This window comes from Sarcophilus harrisii, chromosome 6, assembly GCF_902635505.1.
Source record: "Sarcophilus harrisii chromosome 6, mSarHar1.11, whole genome shotgun sequence".
Lineage (NCBI taxonomy): Eukaryota > Metazoa > Chordata > Mammalia > Dasyuromorphia > Dasyuridae > Sarcophilus > Sarcophilus harrisii.
This window is the reverse complement of record NC_045431.1, coordinates 133,067,827-133,094,817: the sequence shown is the minus strand read 5'-3', so window position 1 is coordinate 133,094,817 and position 26,991 is coordinate 133,067,827. Positions and strand designations below refer to the sequence as shown.

The window sequence follows — 26,991 nt, the reverse complement described above, 5'->3', positions numbered from 1 at the left end:
TTTTTGGTAGCTTGATTGATATGGCACTCAAAAATAATTTAGGTAGAATTGTCATCTTTTTTCTTTTCATTCTAATTTTTTTAAAAATAGTAAGATTTTATATTTAGGTCACATATTCATTTATATTTTATTATAGACATGGTGTAAAATGACAACATGAAAACAGGGATATATAAACAAAATAAATATAGCATAAATTAAGAGTAGTTTCAGAAAGAAGGAACTAAGATTAAGAAGATCTAGAAAAAACTGCTTATAGATGGTGAGATTTTAGCTAAGACTTGAAGAAGGCCAGAAAAACTAAAAGGTGGCCATGAGGAAGGAAAGATTCCAGGCATGGGGGACAACTATTAAATGCACTGGAATATAGAGTAATCAAGAGATGGAATCTCAGGAAACAGAAAGGAGGCTAATGTCACTGGAGTGATTGAAAGGTGTGTGTGAAGTATGGTGATAGGCACTTTGGCAGCTGAGTAGGGCATAGACTAGAGTGAGGAGAGACTTAAGGGAAAGAATCCAGTTCACAGACTTGGCAGTAATCTCAGCAAGAAGGGGTAAGGGATAAGGTCCTGCACAGGGATGGTTGCAGTGAGAGAAGGTGGAATATACAAGAGATGTTATAAAAAGAGGACTTGACAACTGATTGGATGTGAGGCAGGGGATGAGGCAAAAAAAGAGAGAGTAAGGAGTTGGCTAGTTATAACCTCAATTTCCTTATTGTAAGAATAAAATAAGATACTTGTAAAGGGCTTTTACAAATCTTAAAGCACTGAGTGCTATTATTGTTATTACTGTTGCTATTATTATCATTATTACACTGTACTTATCCCTAAAATTTCTTTCTTCTCTCAGACTGTTGACTTCCCACTTACTCTTTGAAGTTTAATTCAAATGCCACTTCTTCCTTCCCTGATTCACAGTCAATAATGAGTTTGCCTTTTAGACTTCATGTAGCACTTTGTGTTTTACTTACATAATTAATTAATCATCATATGCTATTTCTGTGTGACTTTTCTTTTACTAGAATATCTTTATCATGGAGGTAGGGAACCATGCCCTTTTCTCTTCCATTTGAACTTTTTCCTTAACATAATGAATGTCTTTTGCTAGATACTTAAGGTAATATAAGCAAATGGACATATTCTATACTTTATAATATTTATATATGGAGAGAAGGGTAAATAAAAAGAGACTCTTCATTTTCAATGCACTTTGATGTACAATTGTGCCATTGGGTTTACATTCATCATCAACCAGCATTTTATGAATAACATTCCCAATCTTTCTGAATTGCTTCTTCTAAATTTGTTCAGCAAATGTGTATTTAATGCTTATTGCATTTAAAACACTATAATCATTATATATTTAGGTGACAACCAAATGAATCACATACACACACACACATACATATGATTAACTGCATCATTCATCATTCTAATGTCCAACAAAATTCCTTTGGAAATTAACATCCATGAACAAACCACTTATATTTCCTTTTAAATCAGTTGGCCCCTGCTTTTCTACATGAGATTATTTAGCTAAGTGATATTTTAAAATTACCTTCTGTTTCACTGTTCCATGATTTTATTTTAAAAAATATTAATTTTCAGACTTTCTTTCCCTCTCACCAAGTCTAGACAGACTGTGGCTACTCAGTAATCTTGGTTCTCCCTGGGAAGCTGAAACTAGCAGATCTTTTGGACTTGGGAATTTTGGCTTCTGATGTGGTATCCAAGCTAAGTTCAATTAGATATTAATATTGACACCACACTGCCTCAGGAAAAGTGAAGCAGTCCAAGTTAGAAAATGGAGCAGATCAAAACTTTCTTTCCAGGGAGAAGAGATTACAGGCCTATGTAACAATATCCCTGTTGATTTTACTTTAAAAATACAATTTTCAGAACTACAACTTTTGAGATAATAGCTATGAACAATATGCACCCTACCTACCCTTCTATATTTTTTTCCTACTTTTCCTTGGCAGTGGTAGATCCTGATTCCATAAATCATAATTCCATATTTCTTTTTTAAAAAAATATTCACTTTAGATTTTTTTTAAAAAGATACTTTTCATCATTTAAAATACAGCTTTTCATTTTTTAAAGAAAGAGTTTACATTATCAACATTTCTCCTTATCACTCCTTTAGTAAGCTGGTTACGTCTGATACAACCTGTTCTCAAAGAAGCCATGATAACTCTTTATGATTATTGGTTAGGTGGCTAAATGGACAGAGTGCTGGACCTAGAAACAGGAAGACCTGAGTTCAAATCTAGCCTCAAATATTTACTTGCTTTGTGACTTTGGGCAAGCCACTTAACTTTTTTCTGCCTTTGTTTCCTCAATTGTAAAATGGGGTAATAAAAGCATCTACTTCCAAGACTGTTGTAAGGGTCAAATAAAATAATGTTTGTAAAGTGCTTAGCACATTGTCTGTCATATAATAAGTGTTCTTTAAATGCTAGATATTCCATTAGTTTAAAAATTCCTTGAAGGCAGAGATAGTCTTTTATAGTTTCCTATCTTCTCAATGGTACTTAGTATATGTTTAATAATTTGTTATTGATTATTGCAAGCAAACACCTCTAATGTGTGTATATATGTGTTTGTATGTTTACATGCATGTATGTGCATGTACATGTATGCAAACATACAAACACATATACAAAATATATATTTACACATGTGTGTTTTTTTTAATAGAATTGTGGTTTCGTTGCTATAATAAGGAACTTTCCTTTTCCAAGGTAAATTTGTTAAAGTTTAGTCATTTTAGTCGTGTCTTAACTATTTGTGACCCTCATTTGGAATCTTCTTGGCAAAAATGGTTTGCTATTTCTTTATCTTATTTTACAGATGAGGAAATTGAGGCAGAGTTAAGTGCCTTTTCAAGGGTCACATAGCTAGTAAATATCTGAGGCTGAATTTAAAATTAAGCCTTCGTGATTCCAGGTCTGATACTCTATGTACTATGCCACCAGAGTAAATAGATGCCTACATTTTAGAAAGTTGACTGGAAGGAAAGTGAGAGATTAAACAGTTTGCCAGCATTTCTCAACCATTATGTGCCAGTAGCAGGACTTCAGTTTTGCGCTTCTTGACTCTGAGTTCAGCTCTCTATCCACTCTGCCATTATGATCTGTGTCTATAGTTTTGTTATGAATCAGAGTCAAGCTTCTTAGATTATTATCTTCTTCTCTTAAAAAAAAATCAATACAACATTTTTTGAATTTTTGCTATATTGAAGGCACTACATTAAACACATCAAAGAATACAAAGGAATGAAAGGACATTGATGAAATTTATAGCGATTACACTCTTCTCAGTGTTGTATTTTATTGTTAATTCAGTTATTATTGATAATCACATTTGACTTTAATGACCAGTATGATTTAATAATAAAAGTTCTTAAATAAAAATCTAGTACAGTTTAATAAAATTAATTTAAAATGTATATGGTAAAGCTTCATAACTTTGAAAAATTTTTCAAGCTTTTGATTACTAGTTATCACTAGAGAAACTTTATACACTCTGACCTTCTTACTCTTGTTTATAATCAGAAGTCATAATCTTCTATTTGTGACATTATAACTGTTTCTATGGCAACAGGATCTAGTGTTTCCTACAAAGACATTGACCACCAGAAGCTCTAGGGAAAAAAGAACTAGGCAGCAGAAAGATGGTAATGGCCATTTTTGTCAGAAAAAGTGCTGCTTAAAAATCTCTTTTGAATTGCCATTCTCTTTTAATTCTGCTTTTTTTTAAAAAAAAACATATTTTCCTTAAGTGAAACCAGTTTTATGTACCTTCTTTCATACATGACATGTGTCACTGATAGTATGGACACTAGATTTAGAGCCCTGACAGTTAGCTCCTATATGCCTTTAGGCAAGTGACTTCACTCCTCTGCATTTGTTCAGTCTGTGAAATGAGAGGCTTACACTCATGGAACAGTTCTCCAAAGGATGGTTCAGGGGTTCTGTGAGGTCAAAACTGTTTTTACCTTAATATTCAGGTGTTTTTATTTCTAATAAAGCACATAAAAACTCTTTGAAAAATCTTCATTAAATTTTAGGAGTAGAAAGATCATCTTTAAGATCTCACTTGACTTAAATTCTAAAAATCCATAGTTCTAGCTATTGAAATAATATTCCTTATGGAATAATTATAAGCAATTAATTTTAAAATAGTTTATCTCTGTTATAGCCCAAGCTTTACTGGGATGATGGTCATTGTTAATATAACCTTTTGTTTACTCTGCCACTCCAGAATTTTATTTGAGCCATGTTGTGTCCTGCTTTCTAGAGCCCCCACACAGAGGTGAAAAAAACATACTAACTTAGTGGAGGAGTGATGAAGCAAGACTCCCGAGGATGGTTAAAATATGAAGTCTGTTTATTCCCAGTTCTTTCATCCTTATGTGAGGGATAGAAAATCCTATCCAAAAATGACTACTCAGAGACCTCTCGAAGTAAAAAGCAGAAAAGTTGTTTTATTTAATAAATTCTCATGAGAATGAGCAGTTCCACCATGAGGAGGGAAAGAGAGAAAGCTCATGGTAGAAGGGCTAAAGAAAAGGATAAGATACACAGTTTTTATAAGTTTTAGTTACAAAGGATTACATCATAAGCTGGAGAGAATGAAGAGATAGGTGCTCCCCCACACCTTAATTAGATGTTATTCTTGCCAAAAACAGCAGATTCCCTAGTTCTGGGAAGAACCATACATCAGGCAACTAATTATCCAAACATTGATAACTTGAACAGCGATAAATGTCATCATTCAAGGTTAAATACATATGTCTAAAATCTAAGTACATATTGGCTACTACTCAACATACTTATGCAGGTTACAGAAACCTAGAGAAACTAAAAATACAGAAGAGGAAGTTAAACGTCCTTGGAAGTTCTTCATATTATCTCTACTCCACTCCACACAGCTGGTCACTCCACACAGCTGGAAGTTCTTCACTTTATCCCTACTCCACCCACACCAAAGCTACATTGTACAAATGCGCTAAATATATACTGTGCACATGGAACCACATAAACAATTTGCTATTGTATGTAGATTGCTACCTGATATCACTCTGCTTCAATTACAGTACAGGTTGTCACAATCCTGACTTCTCAGGAAAGTTGAGAGCCTTTAGGGGAGATGGGGAGCCAAAACAGACATTGTTAGCAGGTCCCTTCTGGGCTGAAGGGTCTTATACCTCACCCAGATTTCCCCTACTATCTGTGGCCCTCTACATCTCTCCCTTCTTTTATTTTTGATTGAGGCAGGTATATATCAGTGATTAAATCCATCAGCATGGGAGGAATCATACAGGCAAGTTGTAATATCATACAAGCAAGTAGTAACATAACAAACAATATGAATAAACAAAATACTATAAAGATTTCCATAAGTCCCAGAAGGAAGATGTAGAAAATAACTATTAATTCACAACCACACATAACCTCCTTCAGCAGCCAAGAGACAGTCCAGAGCCAATCTATTGTCCATCACTTCATGTGTCAGGGAATCCAATGATTCCTGCAGGTTTTGAAGTTCTGCACCAGTCTCATTGACAATTATTTTTGATTTTCATGAGTTAATTGCCATATGAATGGGTTACCTGCCAGCCTCTTTCAGTAGTGGGCACAGTCAGTGATGGAACCATCTGATCTTTCTTGGGTCTTCTCCTTTGTTTTGAGGGTCTTCTCTTTTTCCATCTCTCTCTGATAGATAAGGCAGATACAGCTAGTTGGTACCCAAAGGATTCCTTCTCCATCTGTTGAGATACAAGTTAGCCCCCTGCCCCAAGCTGTTAGTCTATCTGGTCCCTTCCATTCCCCACTTTCTGGATGTCTCCACATCACCTGGTGATTGTCTAAAGCTATTGGAATTGCTTGCACCAGACACTGCCCTTTGGGCGAGTTATGAAACCTATCTGCTGGAGCCAGTGCATCTCCATCAAAAATAAAAAAATTTATAGTATATAAAGTTAAGTTTAGAACTTCTCTAGGGTTACCTGTGGCTCCCCTTCTCTTTTGTTTTTGGAGAAGCATCTTGATGTCTCTGTTTCTCCTCTCTACTATTGCCTGTCCTTGAGGATTAAAGGGTATGCCAATGGTGTGTAAAATCTGATACTGTGCACAAAAGTATGCAAAATGTTTAGAAGTATATGCAGGTCCATTGTCTATTTTTATTGTTTGTGGCATATCCAAATGATTGTATAAAGAGTTCAGTGACCACTTGGGTTTGTCTCTTTTGCTGCTGGTATTGCAAAAGTAAATTCTGAAAAGTTGTCTAATACAACATGGATTTTCCAGATTTCTTTTTTACAGCAAATACAGGGGAATTTCTTTAAAACATCCTTTAGACCCATATGTGCAAAAATGTTGATAATAGCCCTTTTTTTCTGGTGGCAAGAAACTAGAAACTGAATGAATGTCCATCAGTTGGGGAGGTGAATAAGTTATAATATACAAATGTAATAGAATTAATATTGTTTTATAAGAAACAATCAGCAGGCTGATTTCAGAAAGACTTGGAGAGACTTACATGAACTGATGCTAAATGAAGTGAGAAGAACCAACAGCAACAAGATTATGTGATGATCACCTGTGATGGATTTGGCTCTTTTCAACAATGAAAGGACTGAATGTGAATCACAATATAGTATTTTAAACATTTTTTATTGTTGTTATTGATTGATTATTTTTTCTTTCTCCTTTTTTCCCTTTTGATCCGATTTTTTTGTGTGCAGCAAGATAAATGTGGAAATATGTTTAGAAGATTTATACATGTTTACTGCTTTTGGATTATTAGCTATCTAGGGGAAGAAAGAAGTAGGGAGGGAGAAAAAATTGGAATACGTTTTGATGAATGTTGAAAATTATCTTTGCATGTAAATTTATTTACAATAAAAAATTCTTTAGGTTTTTTCCCCCATTATGCTTTAAAAATTAGTTTTCTTAAAAAAAAAGTTTAGAAAATTTGTATTTCCAGTTTTTAAAAAATAGTTTTTGACTCTTTTATGTTAGTCCCTTCAAAATAAGATTTCTCTTAGCATACCAAGAATCATTACAATTTCAGATTTAGGGCTAGAAGGAAATTTTGAGATCATTTAGTTCACCTCCCCTCATTTTACAGATGAAGAAATAGGACCAGTGGGATAACCAGTTGTTGGAATTGTCCTCATTTTGTTCTATTAAATAATGCACAGCCATAAAGTGACATTGAGTGTTATTACTTTTCCTTTAAGGCTCACATCTGGAAGAAGTTCTGTGGAATTCTCGCACATTTACCTCGGATAGTTTCTTGGTACCAGAAAGTTCAGGAAGTGCCTGGAGTAAAAAGAGCTGCAGCTAAATGCAAGCTACAGTTTCTTCAGTTATCAGACCTCCTACCCATCTTGGATAAGCAGCCACCAATTTTAAGTGAGAGTCCTAAAATGGAGGGGGAAAACTGCTTGCATTTTATTGGAGGACCAAGGCCAACCATTTCCAAACTAATGGTAATTAAATGGTTATATTAAGAGTCTTAATCTTTGAAAATGTTTGAATTCTCTTGATGAACATTTTGACCCCTTCCCCCCCAAAAAAAAAAATTTTGTTGGTTTTACTCTTATTATTAGTTAAAATTTTAATCTTGGTTACTTTTTACAAATTTTTTTATTTTTCTTTTGGTTCCACCGAATTTTGGTATTCCTTAAACTTACAAAAGTATTTTATAGTCACCCTCTTTCATTCCTCCCTTTCTTTCTCCAAGGTCTCTTATATTCCTTCCTTCATATTTCTTTCATTTCTTTCTTCCCTTGCATTCCTCTATACCATTCTGAATATATAACCTGATAATCCTATAAGTAGTCAACTTAATCAGCTATATTGTTTTCATCTGAAAATTTCTTGTTGAAAGACTGGCTGTAGTCATTTTTTATGGCATTAGAATGTGGACTCCTTGATCATAGGGACAGTTTCTTATTTCCTTTGTATCCCCTGCACTTAGGACAGTGCTTGGCACTGGTGGTCAGCAGGCCTATGAAAACCCAGTAATAGGTAGTAAATGAGCTCAGTTTTCAAGATGTCTGTTTTTTTTTTTTTTTTTTGACTCAGTATTTTATTTTTTAAAAGTTTTATTTCTATAAATTGTTTCTAATACTACATTGTAAGTGTTAACAAAGCTATTTATTGTTTATAAGATCATAGATCTAGGGCTGAAATGGGACCTGAAAGGCCATTTAGCTAAATTCCCTCATTTTTCAAATGAGGAAACAGACTCAATGGACGATAGACCTATTGACAGATAGTGCCAGAACCTACATCCCTACTTGCAATTCCAAAGTTCTTCCTACTTTCCATAGAGCTGAATCAATTTCCTCCATTATAAAGAGTGAAGATTTCACAAATTTGCTTTTATTTTTGTTACCCTCAAAGAGTGCAGGGAAAAAAATATTTTTCTATTGACTTGAAGATTAGTTGAGAATTTATTTGAATTGTGGATATTATGTGAAGTAATTTGGTGTCATCAATCTGAATCTCATGATAAAAATGAAGCTAGAGGATGATTGTGTCTATCACATGGATTGGGAAAGGGTTAATGTCCCCTAAAATGGTGAAATGTCACCATGTCCCTGTAGCTAAGCTTTTTATGCTCTATTTAGTTCATTCATTAGTAAAAAAAAAAAAAAACATGTTTAGTGATTTAAAAAAATTTAGATGACACCATAAAAGTAATATTTTGAATTTGATTGTCTTTAATATTGTCGTATCAATTAGAGAATATCCAGGAATAAAACTGTTGCCTTTTAGTCTCCTGGGGAATTTGAAAATGGTTCATTTTCAGAAAAATTAAATTGATTAGTGTTATTTTCACATATCTGCCCAATGAAATTTATATTTATCTGTAGCTATTAATTGCTAAATGTGAAATTTTTTATTTAGTGATTCATTTTGGACCAATTGAAAATTGTATAATTTTGCTTTGGCTTTGTTGTGCTTGCCCGTTGCATATAGGAGCACTGTAATGAACCCAAAAAAGTTCAGGTTTTCTGTGCATAAAAGTAATTTGTAAATGGAGAAAAAGCAATAAATAAAAATAAATTTTAGCAATAGTCAGTGAATTATATATTTAAAAGGTAGTAAAATTTTGTCCAAATATGAAAGAAACCCTTTATTTCCTTCTTTAAAGTGGTAGCTGTTTTAATAATGATGAAAAAAGATCACTGAACCAACAGTCATGAAACTTGGATTCCAGGTCCAAGCCCATTTTTATTAGAGTAGATATTCTCATAAGCACTAAATTTTTATCACTTTGGATCACTGTTTGAATTTTATGTTTATTTTCAGTATAGATGCTCAATTTTAATTTCAAAAATAGGCTCTGGTATGAGAATAATTTAACTGTAATATAACTATTTGGCATTATTATTTATTTATATTAATACACATTTTGTTTATAATTTTTCTTGCTGAATATTTTTGTTGCTTTTTATGTCAGATCAATATTAAATATTTAGACATTAAAAGCTGATATATATTATGTATATGAGCTGATAAATGTGTGTGTATGTGTGTGTGTGTGTAAGTAATATCTCTGTAGCCATATAAATTTGTACAGTCATTAATTAAGAAAAGATGTATTTGGGTCTTTTCTCCTTATAGATCCTACAGCTCCTTTTGGTTCTACCTCCTTTTTAGTTTCTTAGTGCTTCCACATCCATTGATTATCAAGAGTCTTTCATGTTAACATTGCACCTGACCTACCATACTTAAAGTCTGTCTCTTTACTTCTAGACTCTTAACAAAATATACCCCACTCTGGGTGCTGCCCTACACCCACCTTCCCATTCATTTTAGAATGCTTTATTCAGTTTAGTCTTAATGTTTGCAGGAAATAAATCCACAATCTAACTCACACTAAAGTGTAAAAGACTGGTAATGTTTACCTTTCCCAAGGAAATTTACTTTTTAGGTGGTGATTCCTATATATTCTATTAGACCTTAAATTAAAACGATATCTCTTATGGTTAAATTGAATGCAGAGTAGTTGGAGGAGATTTTTTAAAGGCAGAGACCTTGCTTGGGACATTATTATCAAGTACTCCTTAGGTTGCCCTCTTGTGTTACTAATTTGCAAAACCATATGATAGTCAGTTTTTGATTTTTTTCCCCCCAATACATTTCATCCTTATCTTGGTTCACCCTGTTACAAAAGATGTTTTTAGATAGAACATTCCTGCCATCAGTGCATTCTCAGAAAATGTGCACTAATTTTAATATTAGCCTAAGCAAAATATAATTAGGAAGGTAAATGCTATAGGGAAAAAAATACCATGTTTTCATAAATCATCTTATAAGTGATGTATCAGTTACTTGTTATCTTGAACTGTTTGTACTTCCTTTTATTAATGTAGATAATCCTGCATTGACAATGTAATGTATACAATATTTTAATATATTGATGTGGAAAAGACATCTTTCACTTTCTAGAAAAAAGGCATTGAGGCGAAGTTTTCTCCCCATCCTTGCCCCAACTGGACCCTTGATTGGAGCAATTTGCCCGCAGCAGTAAGTCCAGAAGAGGGTGAGTATTTTACTTTCTTTTCTTTGTCTGTATTTCTCTTTTAAAATATATTCACATATATTTTAATGTTTCTAAGCTCAATTAACTACTAAATTTTACTTGTTGAAATGTAACTTTTGGTTCTCTCAAACAATTGCCTTCCTCGATTCATTTCAAAATTTTCCATGCCTTTGTATAGTTATTCCATCTTAATGCCTTAGCCTTTTTCCTATGTAATCATAAAATCATGAGCTAAAAGGTCATCTTAGAGATCATCTAGTACAAAGTTTCTTAAACTGTGGGTCATGACCGCATATGAGGTCCTGGATTGTGTGGATTGCAAAAAATTTGGCAACAATAAGAAGTATCATATATTCTGCCAAGATTTAACAATTTATGTAAAAATAAATAAGCACATACATCTCATTAGTATGCAAATTTGCTTTTGTCTTTAATAAATGATAAAATTATATACATCAAAGAATGTTGTAAAAATTGTAAAAAATTTCTTTATGATTTGTTATCAGTAAATGTTTGATTTGTATACCTATTTTATATACTTGTGTATCTGGGGTCATGTAAAAATTTCTCTGGCAAAAAGGTTGCAAGTGGAAAAAATTTAAGAAGCTTTGGTCTAGTGTGACCTTTTAATTTTACATACGAGGAAACACCTTGTTTCTGCAAATTTTTAAGTTGTTTTTATCGTTATTATTCATGGAAGTGAAAGAGTTAAAATTAAATATGAACTAATTCTTGCCTTTTGCATTGTATATTGTATTTGTTTAACTTTAACTTACTCTAACATTCTTAGTGATGATTTCACATATTATTTCTTTTTATTATTTCCAATAAGTTTAGGTTATTTTTAATTGAAATTCTATTATTGGTGGGACTAAAATAGGATTCTTCTCCAGGAATCACCATTATTTTAGATGCTTTTTTTTTACCAATGGTCATTGACAGAAACATTCTTTAACATTGAGGCTGATAGCCTTTGAGCTATTTTATGTTTCTCACCAAGGTCTGAGAAATTTTAAGTGAGGAAAACTAGAATTAGAGTATATACAGTCTGGTATAAAACAGTGATTTTTGAAAATATGTGTATTTTCTACCTGAAAGATATGTTGGTTGCATTTCACTAATTAATTTGGTTTTGACCTTGATCCAGTAATGGTTTATCCAAGAAAACATTAAGCCACCTAAATTAACCTGATGTCTCCAGGATTGATCTGCATTGTCTTATCTAGCCTCCCTCTTGCTCCCCAAGTGACCTGATATTAAGCTAAAGCCTTCAATAATAGCTTGGTGCTAGTAGCCAATGTACACTTGGTTAACATCTGTCTGGCATTTAAGATTTCCTCTTCTAAGTATCAAGTTAAAAGGTATGCTGTCAGAGCAGGTAGGTGGCCCAATAGATAGAGCACTAGCTCTGAAGTCAGGAGGACCTGAGTTCAAATGTGACCTCAGACACTTAACACTCCTTAGCTGTGTGACCCTGGGCAAATCACTTAACCCCAATTGCCTCAGCAAAATAAATAAATAAATAAATAAAATGAAAGCTATTTCATCAAGAAGACTATTTTTAAAAATTTGATAGCTAGTTTTGTTTCCCTTATATAAATGTGATTTCTTAAGTTTTGTTAATTTTCTTATTTGTGGAATTCTTATTTTTACAACTATTTTGAAATTGAATTGCTATGTATAATCTATAAACAAGTCACTATTATAGCCTGCAGTTTTAATCTGCTTACTTGGTAGCAAACCTTGATTATCTTACCGGAACTTATCCATCTACTGTTTTTTCTCCTTGAACTAGAGATCCCAAAGATAAGTTCTTATGTTACATTATTTAATCATATTTTTATCTTCATAAAAATCAGTTTCTGTCTGAAGTTACAAGATAAAAGTTCTACATCAGAAATCTACCATTGAAAGAACAAATGCCATTAAGTATGCAGTCAATTCACATTTAGTAAATGCTAAATTAAATTGCTATTATGTACCTATGTCCAGTGCTAAATAATAGGACTACAAAAAGAGGCAAAAGATAATCACGTCTCTCAAGAAGCTTACAATCTAACATGGGAAACAACAAACAAATATATATGTGTGTGTGTGTGTATATATATATATATATATATATATATATATATACACACACACACACATATATATATATACACACACACACATCCTAGTTGTATACAAGATAAATAGAAAATAATTAATAGAGGGAAAGCTCTGAAATTAAGAAGAGTTGGGAAAGGCTTCCTATAAAAAAATATAATTTTAGTTGAGACTTAAAGAAAGTCAGATATATCAGTAGCAATTTTTGTTCTGTTCCCATGCTGTCCGAATCCCTTCTTAGATACTCTTTGTTCCTTTGATTTCCGATCAAATCTCATAACTACCTGGACTGAGAATAATGTGAATTATTCTTCCAGGATAAAGAGGAATATAGTAGAACTTAAAAATTGAAATGGAGGAGAAATGAACTTTACTTTTCTCAAAGTGATCCTTATTTGGATGAAATGATATCTTTCTTTTCCTTTCTTCTTTGTTCATTGTATATCTATTTTCAAGAATAAAGAAAAGAGGAAATGACCATTGAAGTTGTCTTCACACATCTGCAGATACCCAAAGAGGATCCCTAGTTGTAATGCTAGTGGCTGCTGGGGATCTCATTCTGACCAGCAGAGTAGATCCCTTTCATGTAAGAGGATGATAATGATACGAAGAGACTGAGAGGCAGTTGCATTCTGTGACCTCTCTCCTAGTCCCCCTTGCCTCATTCCCAATCTATAAGCAACATTTGAGTCAATAAAAGCTGATTTGCAATTCCTTCATGGGTGTTTTGATTCACAGATGTGGGGGATTTTAGAGAATTGATGCAGGCCTTAACATCTAGTGACTTAGGAAGAGTGATCCACCTTACTTGGGATCTGTGAACTTGTATTTTGATATTTTTAAAATTGTTTTATTATAATTGGTTTCCTTCGTAAATCCCATATATTTTATTTTATTTTTTTAAATTATTTTGAGGGAAGGGTCCAAGACTTCAACAACGTGTCAATGCAATCCATGGCACAAATAAGGCTAAAAAAAATGCTTTTGTTGATCTAAAATGCAACTCTGAGAGGGTATTAGCATAAATTATCCTCTTTTACTGTGTATTCTTGGAGGAAAGATGTGGAAAACCTGAAAGCTGTGGCAAGTTCCCAAGGGCCTACAAATGAATTACCTTGAGAAGAATTTCATAAATTAAGGGAAATTGGACAGGGAAGACTTGACCACTGATTAAGTTCTTCCCTATTCTTTAATAAACAAGAATGATCATCTCACAGTTAAATTTAAGTTGAGGGTAGCTGGTACTGTCAATAATCCTTTTCTTATCCTTTTTTTTTTTTTACACTGAAAATAATGGAGGAAGGAGGAAACCTGTGTAAATTCCTTAATTTGATATCAAATTAAGCATCTCTTACTATGAACTCATTTGAGATGCTATTTTGCTAGTTTCAGGGCATGAGGATTATAAAAAGCAAAGAGATTCATTGCTTATATTAAAAAGTTTCTAAAGCCAACAGGGTTTTTCTGCCATAAATTAAATCTTATTGTTTGTTAATTTTATACTAGAAAATTTCATTTTTATAAATATTAATTTATGAGTTTTGACTGTTAAAAAGTTAATGAAGATATTTTTATGGTGTCTGCAATTGGATTGAGATAATACAATTTTGACTAATGTGTATTTCAGAACCTATCATAAAGTAAATAAAAGTACATTCTTATTAATACTGATATGAAATGAGAATAGAAGCAAACTTTTCCAATGGCCATATATATTACCCTTACATCCAAGAGCTAGAATGGCAATACCAGGATCCAGTGGTACATGTTTTCACATTTGATGATTGAGTTATGAGTGTTTACTTGTGTGTTGCACTGACTTCTTCAGATTTTGATGCTGTATCTTAAGTGCATTCTAACTTCATGTTACTGAGCAATTATATTTTCAAATTCTTGACTATTTTATCCTCCCAATGCACACATTAAATCATGTAGTGTTGATGTTCTTGAATATATAACAGAATTTTAATATATATATATATATATATATATTTATATACTTAATATTATTATTTATATTGAAATGGACCAGCATTGACCACACAGCCAAACCAAATTATGTTTAAGAGTGTTTATTAGCCAACCAGCAACTGAACCCTGAGCTGCAACTCAGAAAGTTCAGCCCTGACCTTATCTAAGAGCTGAGTATATAAAGACAAAAACCAAGTATGTTTCAAATTAGGATTAATTACAGAAAGGCTCACATACTGCCAGGTAGCAAAGGTTAGCAGGATGTAACTCAACCACAGATGAGTTATTTGACAGTTATTGATTACAAGTAACAATGAAGTACATATATAAGGAAAATCTAGCTATGCACTATGCTAAAGGGAGGGAAACAGGAAATGTCTTTGGCACCTACTAGTTGCCTACTTATTTGAAAACAAGTCATCTGAAAAGAACAAGGAAGTTTGTAAACTATAAGGGGGCGTGGGGGGGGGGTCTCAGCTTCAGGCTACTTCATTCTCCCCTTTTCTTGTATGATCCTTTACAAGGTGGATTTATCTGAAGTCAAAGGTCTGTAAGTGGAATGGGCAACAAAAAGCTTCATGTCCTGTATATGTCTGCAGATATAAGTGATGAGGCAGTTGATTACACAGAGGGCAGTGAGTAATGAGAGAAGGAACAAAAAATAAGGGGCCTAATAGGGAAGTTATGAGAGAAGTGAGCCGGGGGACCAATTACAAAGTGATTGATAACAAGGCATGGTCTGACACCTAACAGTCTCCCTATCTTCCAGTATAGAAAGTTATTGGCATAGAAACATGTCTCTCCCAGGGGTATGCAGAGGCCTCCCTGCTTTAGGTATAGGAGTTCCAGAGCTCTCGGATTTTGCAGAACAACTTTGGCCAGAGAGTTTAGGGAAGTTTCCAGAAAGGAGATTTGGTTTTCTAACTCCCTGATATCTTGGTTTACCTGAGCTCCTAAAGCAAGGAGTTGATTATTGCCATGAATGAAGGCAGCTATCCCTATGGCAGTGGATCTGGCCTCACCCAGACCGACCAATAATGGAACTAGGACAGGAGCTGCCCTTCTCACCCAAGACACAGGGCTGAAATATTCCTTAGTGGCCCCCTTAGAATACAGATAAACTTGGGGTAAGACATAAACTAGAATGCATAATTCAGGAGAGTGTTCCCTACTTAGAGTATAACCTCCAACACAGGTCGTCAGGCCCAGTGTATAGGCAAAGTAGGAGCCCAAAGGCGCTAGATATAAAAAAGTGTCATACCTAGGTTCAGGCGGGATTTCAACTAGTGTTGAACAGTGTTTGTGATAAGAAGATGCTGACAAGTCATAGGACATAGATTTCAAACACATCCCTACCCCATAAAGTAAGTCGTGGTACATATATGCTATACTCCAGAGGAAGGTGTTCATATGAAAGGGAATAGTTCCTAACAGAATGTTTATCAGTGCCCCAGGAGGTGTTTAATCCTATTCCTACAAAATAAGGGGGAGCAGATTTGAGCCGCTAAGGTAAGGTTGATTTGGTTTAACAGGTGGTGTACCCCAGAGCAGAAAGGAAAGTTTTACATGGCAGCTCCTGGAGGGGTCAAAAATATCCAACATGGGATTTGTTGATGTAAGAGAAATTGTGTAGGTGTTTGGAGTGTCAGGTCGGGGCTGTTTCTTGAGCACCGTTGACTCTTTTTGTGAATAGTGGGAGGGTTGAGGAAGCATGGATGGGGGTAAAGGGTTTAAAATTATGTTTGGACTGACATGTCTCATGTCTGGGCAGGGGTTTCCTCTGGATGGTGAAAAGCGACCTCAGGTCTTTTCCTAAAACATGAAACCTTATGCCCCCACATCCTTCCAGTCTCCCCCATGAGCTTGTCTAGTCCTTCAAGGTGACCTGGACTGAATTGCATTTACTAGGGGCAGTATACAGTGGGGTATCTGAACTCCAGGAACAGATCCCGATTGCCTTTTGAGACCCAATCAACTATTGTTTCGCACCTCCAACTACCGCAATGATACTGCTCCTCTCCTTGACATTCAGTGGGGTCATGTGAAGGAACAGAGATACGATTGGGTTGCCCCCAACCAATTTCCATTTGCAATATCCCACACCCATATGATGGGGGAGGTGAACATCCATCAGGCCCGCAACCCAAGCTTTATGGCCCAGGGATAATTCCAGGTGGGTCCAAGAATTTAGCATAAATCCAAGGTTAGTTGAGGTTGTGTTAACTGATGTTACAAAGGCAACTGCTTCTCCTGTCGGGGTAGTCACTATCATCCAAGTATATCCACGAGGTAAGTAATGGTTAGTTAGGATGACCCAGCAGATCTGCTGAAGCCCAGGATAGGAGAAGCAAGAAGAAAAGGGGTCAGGGGTGTGTGTATGATCAGTCTGAGGAAGGGGTGCTGGGGGAAGAGGTGGATTTGGTGTGAGACTGGTGGATCCAAGCCTTTTGTCCAGTCACTTTAATCTCTGAAGGTGTTGGTAAGGTTATTTGATGTGGACCTGTCCAGCGAGTCTACAAGGAAGACTTCTGGGGAAACTTATGAGTCAGCACCCAATCTCTGGGTTCAAGGTCTGGAACCAGAGCAGTGGCTTGGAATGTTTGTGTGGTGGCGCGATATGTTGCCCAGGTTGCCTCCTGGACCTTTTTCAGGGCCTATAAGAATTTAAAGAATGAATCATTAGAAACCTCATAATTAGGCAAAAGGGCCATCTGGGGGATGATGGATGGGGTGCCCCAAACAAGACCTCATATGGAGACAGATACAGGGTAACAGGATTTGGGGTACTCCTAGCTTTAAAGAGAGCAAAGGGAAGGAGGCTCACCCAATTCTTGCCAGTTTCAGTGCAGAGCTTTGCAATATGCTCCTTTAAGGTCCTCTTCATTCTTTCTACCTGTCCTGAACTCTGGGGCCAATATGCACAATGTTGTCTCCGCATAAACCCAATTGCTTTGGCTAGGTTTTGATTGATTTGAGAGATGAAAGCTGATCCATTGTCTGATCCCAGCGACATGGGTAAGTCAGATCTGGGAATAAACTTGGTGATGAGTTTCTTAGCAACCATCATGGCACTTTGAGACTTTACAGGGAAGGCTTCCAGCCATCCAGAGAATATGTCAGTGAAGACAAGGAAGAACCAATGATCCCTTTGTTGGTGTTCCATGTCGGTGAAATCCACTTCCCAGTGTTCTCCGGGTGTCGGTCCCCTGGGGCGCTTAGCAGGAACTGGTAGAACCCGAGCTTTGCACAGGTTAGACAGTGACAGAAAGTAGTCTCTGTAATCCTTTTTAGCCCTAGAAGGGAGAAAAATCTAGACAACAGTTCATACAACCTTGTGCCTCCCATGTGTGTCAGGACATGCATTTTAATGGAAATGCCTAATGCTCTAGATAGGACAACTTTCCCATCATTGGTTTGTCTATCCATTGATGTCTTCAGTTCCTTCAGCGTCGTTGGGGCAATATTCAGGTTTGGGGGGTAGGAGAGTTTCTCCCTTCCTTTTAATCCCCAGCAAGCAACAGATTGATTCTTGTAGTGAGACTTCTCTGATGGCTTTATCAGCAGCCATGTTTCCTTGAGTGACAGAGTCTTTCCTCTTTTAGTGGGCTACAACCTCCTTAGAAAGCCAGATGTCATCTAGGAATGATTGTATCTGTTCTTTGTTCCGTATTTCCTTTCCCCTTGTGGTGAGAAGCCCCTTTTGTTGATAAATATACCCATGTGTGTGTACAGTAGCAAAAGCATTGTGGTTGTTGGTGTAAATGTTAACCCTTTTTCCCTCTGCAAGGGTAAGGGCCTTTGTGAGGGCAATGAGTTCTGCTTTTTGTGCTGAGGTGCCAGGGGGTAGGGTCTTGGCCCAGAGGGTTTGGGTCTGTGAAATCACGGCTGCCCCTGCACAACACTCCATTAACCACCAGGCTACTGCCATCAGGAAAGAGAACTAGGTCATGCTGGGTAAGCAGCACATCACCCAGTCCTGGATGGGCAGTATGCAAAGAGTCTAGAACGTTCAGGCTTCCGCCTTAGGGGTTAGCAAGGTAGGCAGGTTTAAGGATGTGTGGGATGTGAAGGTAATCCTCGGAGCATCTTTAAGAGTAAAGTTTGATGTGTTAGACGAGCATTTGAGATCCACCTCATGGAAGGGGAGGCAGGGAGGAAGAAGGGAGGAAGAGGAGTGTAAGAGTTGTTCTAGGCTATGTTCTGCTGATACCTTTAGAGATTGTCCAAACATCAGTTTAGAAGCTTCCTTCACCAGGAGGGTTACTGCTGCCACTGATCAGAGACATGGTGGCCACCCAACTGTAACCGGGTCTTGGACAAATAGGCCACTGGCTGATCCCATGGACCAAATCTCTGTATCAAAACTCCCTTTGCTATCCCCCCTTTTTTGGCCACAAAGAGCCAAAACGGTTTGGTCAGATCCAGAAGCGCTAGTGCAGAGGGAGAGGTTATGAGAGGTTTGAAAGCACGTTCCTGGTCCTGTTCCCACCACAGGGTTTCCGTGGCTCCAACTAAGGTGGAGTATAAGGGGTGGGCGATTTCAGCGAAACCCTAGATTCACAGGTGACAATAACCAGCTACATCCAAGAATTCCTACAGCTGGTACTTGTTAGTTGGTGTGGGAATTGTTAGGATGCCTGTAATTCTGCTGTTTGAAAGATGACATAATCCGTTCTTGAGCTGAAACCCAAGATAGGTCACTTTCTTTTGGCAGAGCTGAGCTTTCTTTCCTGGCACCTTATAGCCTTTCTGTTGGAGAGCTGTAGTGGGGCAAGGGTATTGTCTTTGCGCTTTTCATAGGTATGAGTGGCCAGGAGCAGAACATCCACATACTGCAACAAGGTGACCGCAGCATTCGAGGCCTTATATTCCTTCAAGTCCTGCACTAGCACATCTCCAAACAAGATGGGAGTGTTCTTGAACCCTTGGGGTAACCGAATCCAAGTTAACTGTTGGACTATGTGTCCCACTGGATTCTCCCACGTGAAGGTAAAATTTGGTTGACTGATTGGTGTTAGGGGAATAGAGAAGGCCTCCTTGAGGTCCAGGGCTGTATACTATTGTCTAGCAGGTCCAAGGAGGGGAGGAGTGTGTAAGGGTTTGGGCCCTGTAGGGTGAACAATCTCTATCCTCTTGTTTACCTCCTGCAGATCCTGGACTGGACAGAAGTCCCCGGACCCAGGCTTCCAGACTGGCAATAGGGGAGTCTTTCAAGAACTTTGACATGAGTGGAAGATCCCTGCTGTTTTGAGCTTGTCTATGTATAGTTTGATTCCTATAAGTGATTGTTGGGGGACGGTATACTGTTTGGCCCTTACTGGCATGACATCAGACCAGAGTTGTACAACTATGGGTCAGTGATGGGCTGCAAGCCCATATGGGCCATTTTCAGCCCATATGTCTGGAAAAAGAGACTGAAAGCCTTTTAGTAGGGTCCCAGGAGATTCAGTCCATGGTGGCTCCTGCTTGGGGTGCATGAAATGGGATTCCTCCGAAAGAGGGCACAAAACTAAAAGCTGAGGGGGAGAGGGGGTCAAATCAATGGATGGTAACTCACCTCCAAAGGTTATAGTGGCCTGTAGTTTATATAAGAGATCCCTGCCTAAAAGAGGGTAGGGACAGTCTGGCATTACAACAAAAGAGTGAGTAATGGTTCTGTTCCCCAAGTCCAGTATGTGAGACGTGGTGTACAGGACCTTCTTTGTCCTACCCGTGACTCCTTGGATGATGACCAATTTTCCTGATAAGGGGCCAAGGGTTTCTGTTAAAACAGATATAGTTGCCTCTGAGCTATTAAAAAGGGAACAGGGTGACCCCCCCCACTTTCAATATGACCCTTGGCTTCTGGGGGTCTAGTGGCAGTGTGCCAGAGCAGGGGCCTTCCTATTCAGCCAAGGCTGCAAGAACTTGTCCTCTGTTACCCTGCTCAGGGCATTCATTCTTCCAGTGTGTCCCCACTTCTACAATAGGCAAACTGGTCTGCACCTAGAGGTGGGTGTCCCATCTGCCTTTTACCCTTCCCAGGAATGGGTTGACTCCTTGTATCCTTCCTCCTTTCTCCCTACTGCCCCCACTTCCAACAGGGCCGCCACCGTTGCCTGAGCCATCTTTTTGTTTTGAGTAAATGTGGTTTGTCTCCATTATTGTATACCTTCTGGCTTTCCACCAGTTCAGACAGATTCTTTCACTCAAATCCATCAAGTTTCTGGAGTTAGTTTATGATAACAGGGGCTGATTGACTCACAAAGTCAACTATTATGGCCCATCGATTATTGGGGTCTTCAGGGTCAATTGGAGTATAAGTGTGATAGGCATCTAGAAGTCTTTCTAAGAATGCTGCCAGAGGCTCCTCCTTTCCCTGTTTGACCTCACTGACTTTGAAAAGATTAGTCGGCTTCCAGGCTGCCCCTCGCAACCCCACCCCCAGAAGTAACTGGCAATACCTGTTGAGAACCTCCTTACCCTAGTCTGTGTTGGGGTCCCAGTTAGGGGGGGTCTCAGGGACCACTCTAGCTAGAGGACTGGGTTCGCTGTGGGGTGGCTGTCAGTCTCCAACACTCCTTTCCGGGTTTCCCAGATGATCCTCTCCCTCTCTTCTCTGGTGAAGAGAGTTTGGAACAATTGCTGACAGTCATCCCAGGTGGGCTGATGGGTAAAAAAGACAGAGCTGAGTATATAAAGGTTAAAAACCACAAATATGTTTTAAATTAGGGTTAATTACAGAAGGGCTCACATCATGCCAGGTGGCAAAAGTTAGCAGGATGTAGCTCAACTACAGATGAGTGGTTTGACAGTGGATTGATTACAGGTAACAACAAAGTACATACATAAGGAAAATGTGGCTATGCACAATGCTCAAAGGAGGGAAACAAGAAATGTCTCTGGCACCTGGTTCTACCCCATGAATACCTTATGCTCCCCATTAACCTAAACCTAATTGTAGCCTTCCTGTTAGCCCTCACAGGGGTCCTAATCTACCGATCGCACCTAATATCCACCCTCCTATATCTAGAAGGAATAATACTATCCTTGTTCATCCTTATAACCCTCCTAATCACCCACTTCCATATAGTCTCAATATCTATAACCCCTTTAATTCTGCTAGTCTTCTCAGTTTGCGAAGCAGGAGTGGGCCTTGCACTATTAGTAAAAATCTCAACAACCCATGGTAATGATTATATCCAAAACCTAAACCTACTACAATGCTAAAAATTCTTACATCAACCTTCATGCTTATTCCCCTAACATGGTACTCCAAAAAATCCTGAGTATGAATCAATACTACCACACATAGCTTTATTATTAGTATTTGAAGCCTAACCTTATTCTATCACAATTCTGACTTAGGCTATAATTATAATAACTCTTTCTCCCCAGACTCCCTATCAGGCCCACTACTTATTCTGTCATGCTGACTCCTTCCACTAATAATCATTGCTAGCCAAAATCACCTAGCCCATGAACCATTGACACGAAAAAAAATCTACCTAACCACACTCACTATCCTCCAACTTTCCTTAATCATAGCTTTCACCTCATCTGAACTCATTATATTCTATATCTTATTCGAGACTACCTTAATCCCCACCCTCATCATCATCACATGCTGAGGTAGCCAAAACGAACGACTCAATACAGGACTATATTTCCTTTTTTACACACTAGTCGGCTCCCTCCCTCTTCTAGTAGCACTACTATATCTACACAACAATCTAGGCTCCCTTCACATACTTACCATAGCACTAGTATCACCTACACGAGACACTTCTATATCAACCTCCTTACTATGATATGCCTGCATAACAGCATTCATAGTAAAAATACCACTATATGGCCTCCACCTTTGACTGCCTAAAGCACATGTGGAGGCCCCCATCGCAGGCTCTGTAGTTTTAGCCGCCATTCTACTAAAGCTAGGTGGTTATGGCATTATACGAATCACAGCCTTCACAGAACCAACTACATCAACTTTATGTTACCCATTTATAATCTTATCTCTCTGAGGCATGATTATAACAAGTTCTATTTGCCTATGACAAACCGACCTTAAATCACTCATCACATACTCCTCTGTCAGCCACATAGGATTAGTAATCATTGCAACCCTTATACAATCTCCTATAGGCTTCATAGGTGCCACTGTGCTAATAGTCACCCACGGTCTCACCTCCTCAATACTTTTTTGTCTAGCCAACACAAACTACGAACACATCCACAGCCGAACCCTTATCCTAACTCGAGGTCTCCAAATAATTCTTCCACTAATATGCGCCTGATGACTACTAGCAAGTCTAGCTAACCTGGCCCAGCCTCCCTCCATCAATCTTCTAGGAGAACTCATGGTAATTATAACTTCATTCTCCTGATCTAACTTTTCGCTTGTCCTATTAGGTATTAACACAGTCATCACAGCCCTCTATATATTACATATATTAATTACCTTCCAATGAGGCAAATTTATACACCACATATACCCTATCAAACCAACTTCTACCCGAGAACACATATTAATAGCCTTATACCTTCTTCCCCTACTTATTATTTCCATCTGCCCCAAATTCATTCTTGGTGTTACATATTGCAAATATAGTTTAACAAAAACATTAGATTGTGAATCTAAAATTAGGAGTTTGAACCTCCTTATATGCCCGAGAAAGTTACAAGAACTGCTAATTCTTGACCCCATGATTAAACCCCATGGCTTTCTCACTTTTAAAGGATAATAGTCATAGTTGCCTACTCATCAGAAAACAGGTCATCTGAAAAGAACAAGAAAGTTGGTAAACTATAAGGGGAGCATGTCATACATATATATGTATGTATAATATATTTAATATGTAACTGAATTTTAATGCCAGAACCTAATGGAGTATTACTAAAGAAAAGACTTAGAGGTAATAAAAGACAAAACTGGTCTTTGAATTACAAAATATATAGCAAGGTGAACTCAAGATAAAATCTATTCTAGATTTTATTATGTTTTTGACATGTAGTGAGGTGGTACATCAGATATTAGATTCTGTATTCCTCTGTGCTTTTTGTATCTGTGACATTTTATACTTCAGACCAAATAAGCTCGAAAGTACCGTGATCTCATCAGTTCTTATGTTCTTTTGATGTAGATTGCCTGTCTGTCCTGTGTGACAGGCACAGGCCTCCCATGCCTTTTTGTTTTTTGGATTTTTTTTTTTTAACGGGGTCCGTATAGCATTCTAGAAGCCTTTCTGTTTTTCTCCCGCTATCCCAAGATGAGGCTTTTTTTTTTTTTTTTTTTAATATAATGGAAAAATGAGCCGGTGTTCTAGATAATTCAAATAAAAGGCTTCCATTGGCTTCCATTATGTAGATATTTCAGTTATGTTATCCCCATCTCTCTGAATTATCATGATTATTTTTCTTTATAACATGCTCATTGCTTGAATTCTCTAGACAGCTTTTCTACTCCTTTCCCAGCAACTTTTTCATACTAAAGATGCCTCTACTCTTATGCCCTCTTCCTTTTTTTCAGAACCTTTATTTGCTTTCATCTAATCTGGTCTTCCTGGTTCTCCAGACAATTTTTTCACTTTGTCCCCATAGGTATCTTGTTAGCTCCCTTCTGTGTGTTGTTTTCACTCAAAAATGTAAGCTATGAGAAACTAGGCTTTGACCCACACTTAACACCGTACACCAAGATAAGGTCAAAATGGGTTCATGACCTAGGCATAAAGAATGAAATTATTAATAAATTAGAGGAACACAGGATAGTTTACCTCTCAGACCTGTGGAGGAGGAAGGAATTTGTGACCAAAGAAGAACTAGAGATCACTATTGATCACAAAAGAGAAAATTTTGATTATATCAAATTGAAAAGCTTTTGTACAAACAAAACCAATGCAGACAAGATTAGAAGGGAAACAATAAACTGTAAAACATTTTTACAGTCAAAGGTTCTGATAAAGCCCTCATTTCTAAAATATATAGAGAATTGACTCTAATTTATAAGAAATCAAGCCATTCTCCAATTAATAAATATTTGGTCAAAGGATATGAACAATTTTCAGATGAAGAAATTGAAACTATTTCTAGCCATATGAAAAGATGCTCCAAGTCATTATTAATCAGAGAAATGCAAATTAAGACAACTCGGAGATACCACTACACACCTGTCAGATTGGCTAGGATGACAGGAAAAGATAATGCTGAATGTGGGAGGGGATGTGGGAAAACTGGGACACTGATACATTGTTGGTGGAGTTGTGAACACATCCAGCCATTCTTTAGAGCAATTTGGAACTATGCTCAAAAAGCTATCAAACTGTGCATACCCTTTGATCCGGCAGTGTTACTACTGGGCTTATATCCCAAAGAGATTTTAAAGAAGGGTAAGGGACCTGTATGTGCAAAAATACTTGTGGCAGCCCTCTTTATAGTGGCTAGAAACTGGAAATTGAGTGGATGCCCATCACTTGGAGAATGGCTGAATAAATTGTGGTATATGAATATTATGGAATATTATTGTTCTGTAAGAAATGACCAGCAGGAGGATTTCAGAAAGGTCTGGAGAGACTTACATGAACTGATGCTGAGGGAAGTGAGCAGGACCAGGAGATCATTATATACTTCAACAACAATACTATATGATGATCAGTTCTGATGGACATGGATCTCTTCAACAATGAGATGAACCAAATCAGTTCCATTTGTTCAATAATGAATAGAAGAGTGAAAGAACTCTGGGAAATGAGTGCGAACCACTACAGAGCATTTCCAATCCCTCTGTTTTTGTCCGCCTGCATTTTTGATTTCCTTCTCAAGTCAATTTTACATTATTTCAAAGTCTGATTCTTCTTGTGCAGCAAAATAACTGTATAGATATGTATACATATATTGTATTTAACATATTTTTTTAAAATATAATTTTTTGTATATTATAAAAAATATAGGCTATGTGAGAACAGAGACTGTCTTTTTACTTGTATTTGTATTCTTAGTGTTTAGCATGGACATTGTCTATCATCTATTTTATCTATATCCTGCAACCTTTAGTTTTTAATATTTATTTTCTTTCATTTATATTTCAATTATATATTTCATTAGTATTTCATTTATAAAATGGAAGGAATTTTTTTTAGTGAACTCATCAAAAGGAAAACCTATGAAGCAACACAAGAATTTAGCTTAGTAGAATGTCACTTCTCTGCATTTTACAAGACTATACTTTAAAAAGAATAGAGAAAGAAACAGAGTACAAGAAAGAGAATAGCAAGAGATTTTCTACCATTTCAAGAGATTCCTCACCTCCTAGCACAGAGATTTTTCATGTCTTAGCTTATGAAATAAATTCAAAGTTTGACCCCCACCTCCACAATTTGATAGTGATTTTTTTGTTCCATCAAGACCACAAGACCATTAGTAATGAAAGCCTTTATACACCTTGCTTTAAAGCAAAATATTACTATAGTAAAATTTATGAATAAATTAACTTAGAAGGTTTTTTTTTTTGATAACTATAGTAACACAGTAGAAAAATAGGTGTTACTTTTTCAGTTTGCTGAAATTTGATTGTCAAAATTCTGGTTTGATATAGAACAAATTGTCTATTAAATTGCTTCTCTTGTCCCCATTTTACCAGAATATCTTCTAGGAAAAATAATCCAAAGTCTGAGCATAGGAGCCAGGAGCAAAGTGAATAAGAATCCATCCAGTTAAGAGGCATATTTCTTCCAAAGAAATTTTTTCACTAGAAATCGTTTTTGTCCTGCTGAATGCCTTCATAAACTATAGTCTTGTTATCCTGGTATATTTTTAAAATCCTAACATATAATGGGTAAACCTAATTGGTTATAATTTTTATTGTGATTTTACTTTCCCATATTTATTTAAAAAGAGGGAAACAGGGAAAGGAATAAGCATTATATGGCACCTACTATGCGTCAGGCACTGCTTCATAAATATCTCATTTGATCCTCACAACAATACTGTGAGGTAAAGTACTTTTATTAGCCCTTTTTTACTGTTAAGAAAACAAACAAACTATGGAAACACTCTTTATAAAAGGCAATGAAAATTCAGTATTTGACCTAAAAAGATTGTATTTGTGTTTGTACAGGCACCTAATATTTCCAATTTAATTTGTTAATTTCCAGAAAAAATAGTTATACTATTTTATACTATTCATTATACTATTATTATACTGTTATATTATATTATTACTATACTATTCATTTTCTTATCTCTAAGGAAAAACAAACAGGAAAGAGAAATGAAACATGTCACATTTACTTAGACGATTTGGGACCTCTTTGAGGTTCTTTGGGGTTGCTGTTAGGACACTGGGTCTAAAAATAATAAGAATTCTATC

At 36.6% G+C, this 26,991-nt stretch overlaps 1 protein-coding gene across 1 annotated transcript in view; it reads left to right on the top strand.

The window, feature by feature from the left end:
- The window catches only part of GSTCD (glutathione S-transferase C-terminal domain containing), a 165,162-nt gene that overhangs the window by 31,779 nt on the left and 106,392 nt on the right, over positions 1-26,991 (top strand). Inside the window, exons 4-5 of the mRNA XM_031942356.1 lie at positions 7,252-7,503; positions 10,478-10,571. Coding sequence (XP_031798216.1) covers positions 7,252-7,503; positions 10,478-10,571 — 346 coding nt within the window. The remainder of the gene's footprint in view (positions 1-7,251; positions 7,504-10,477; positions 10,572-26,991) is intronic.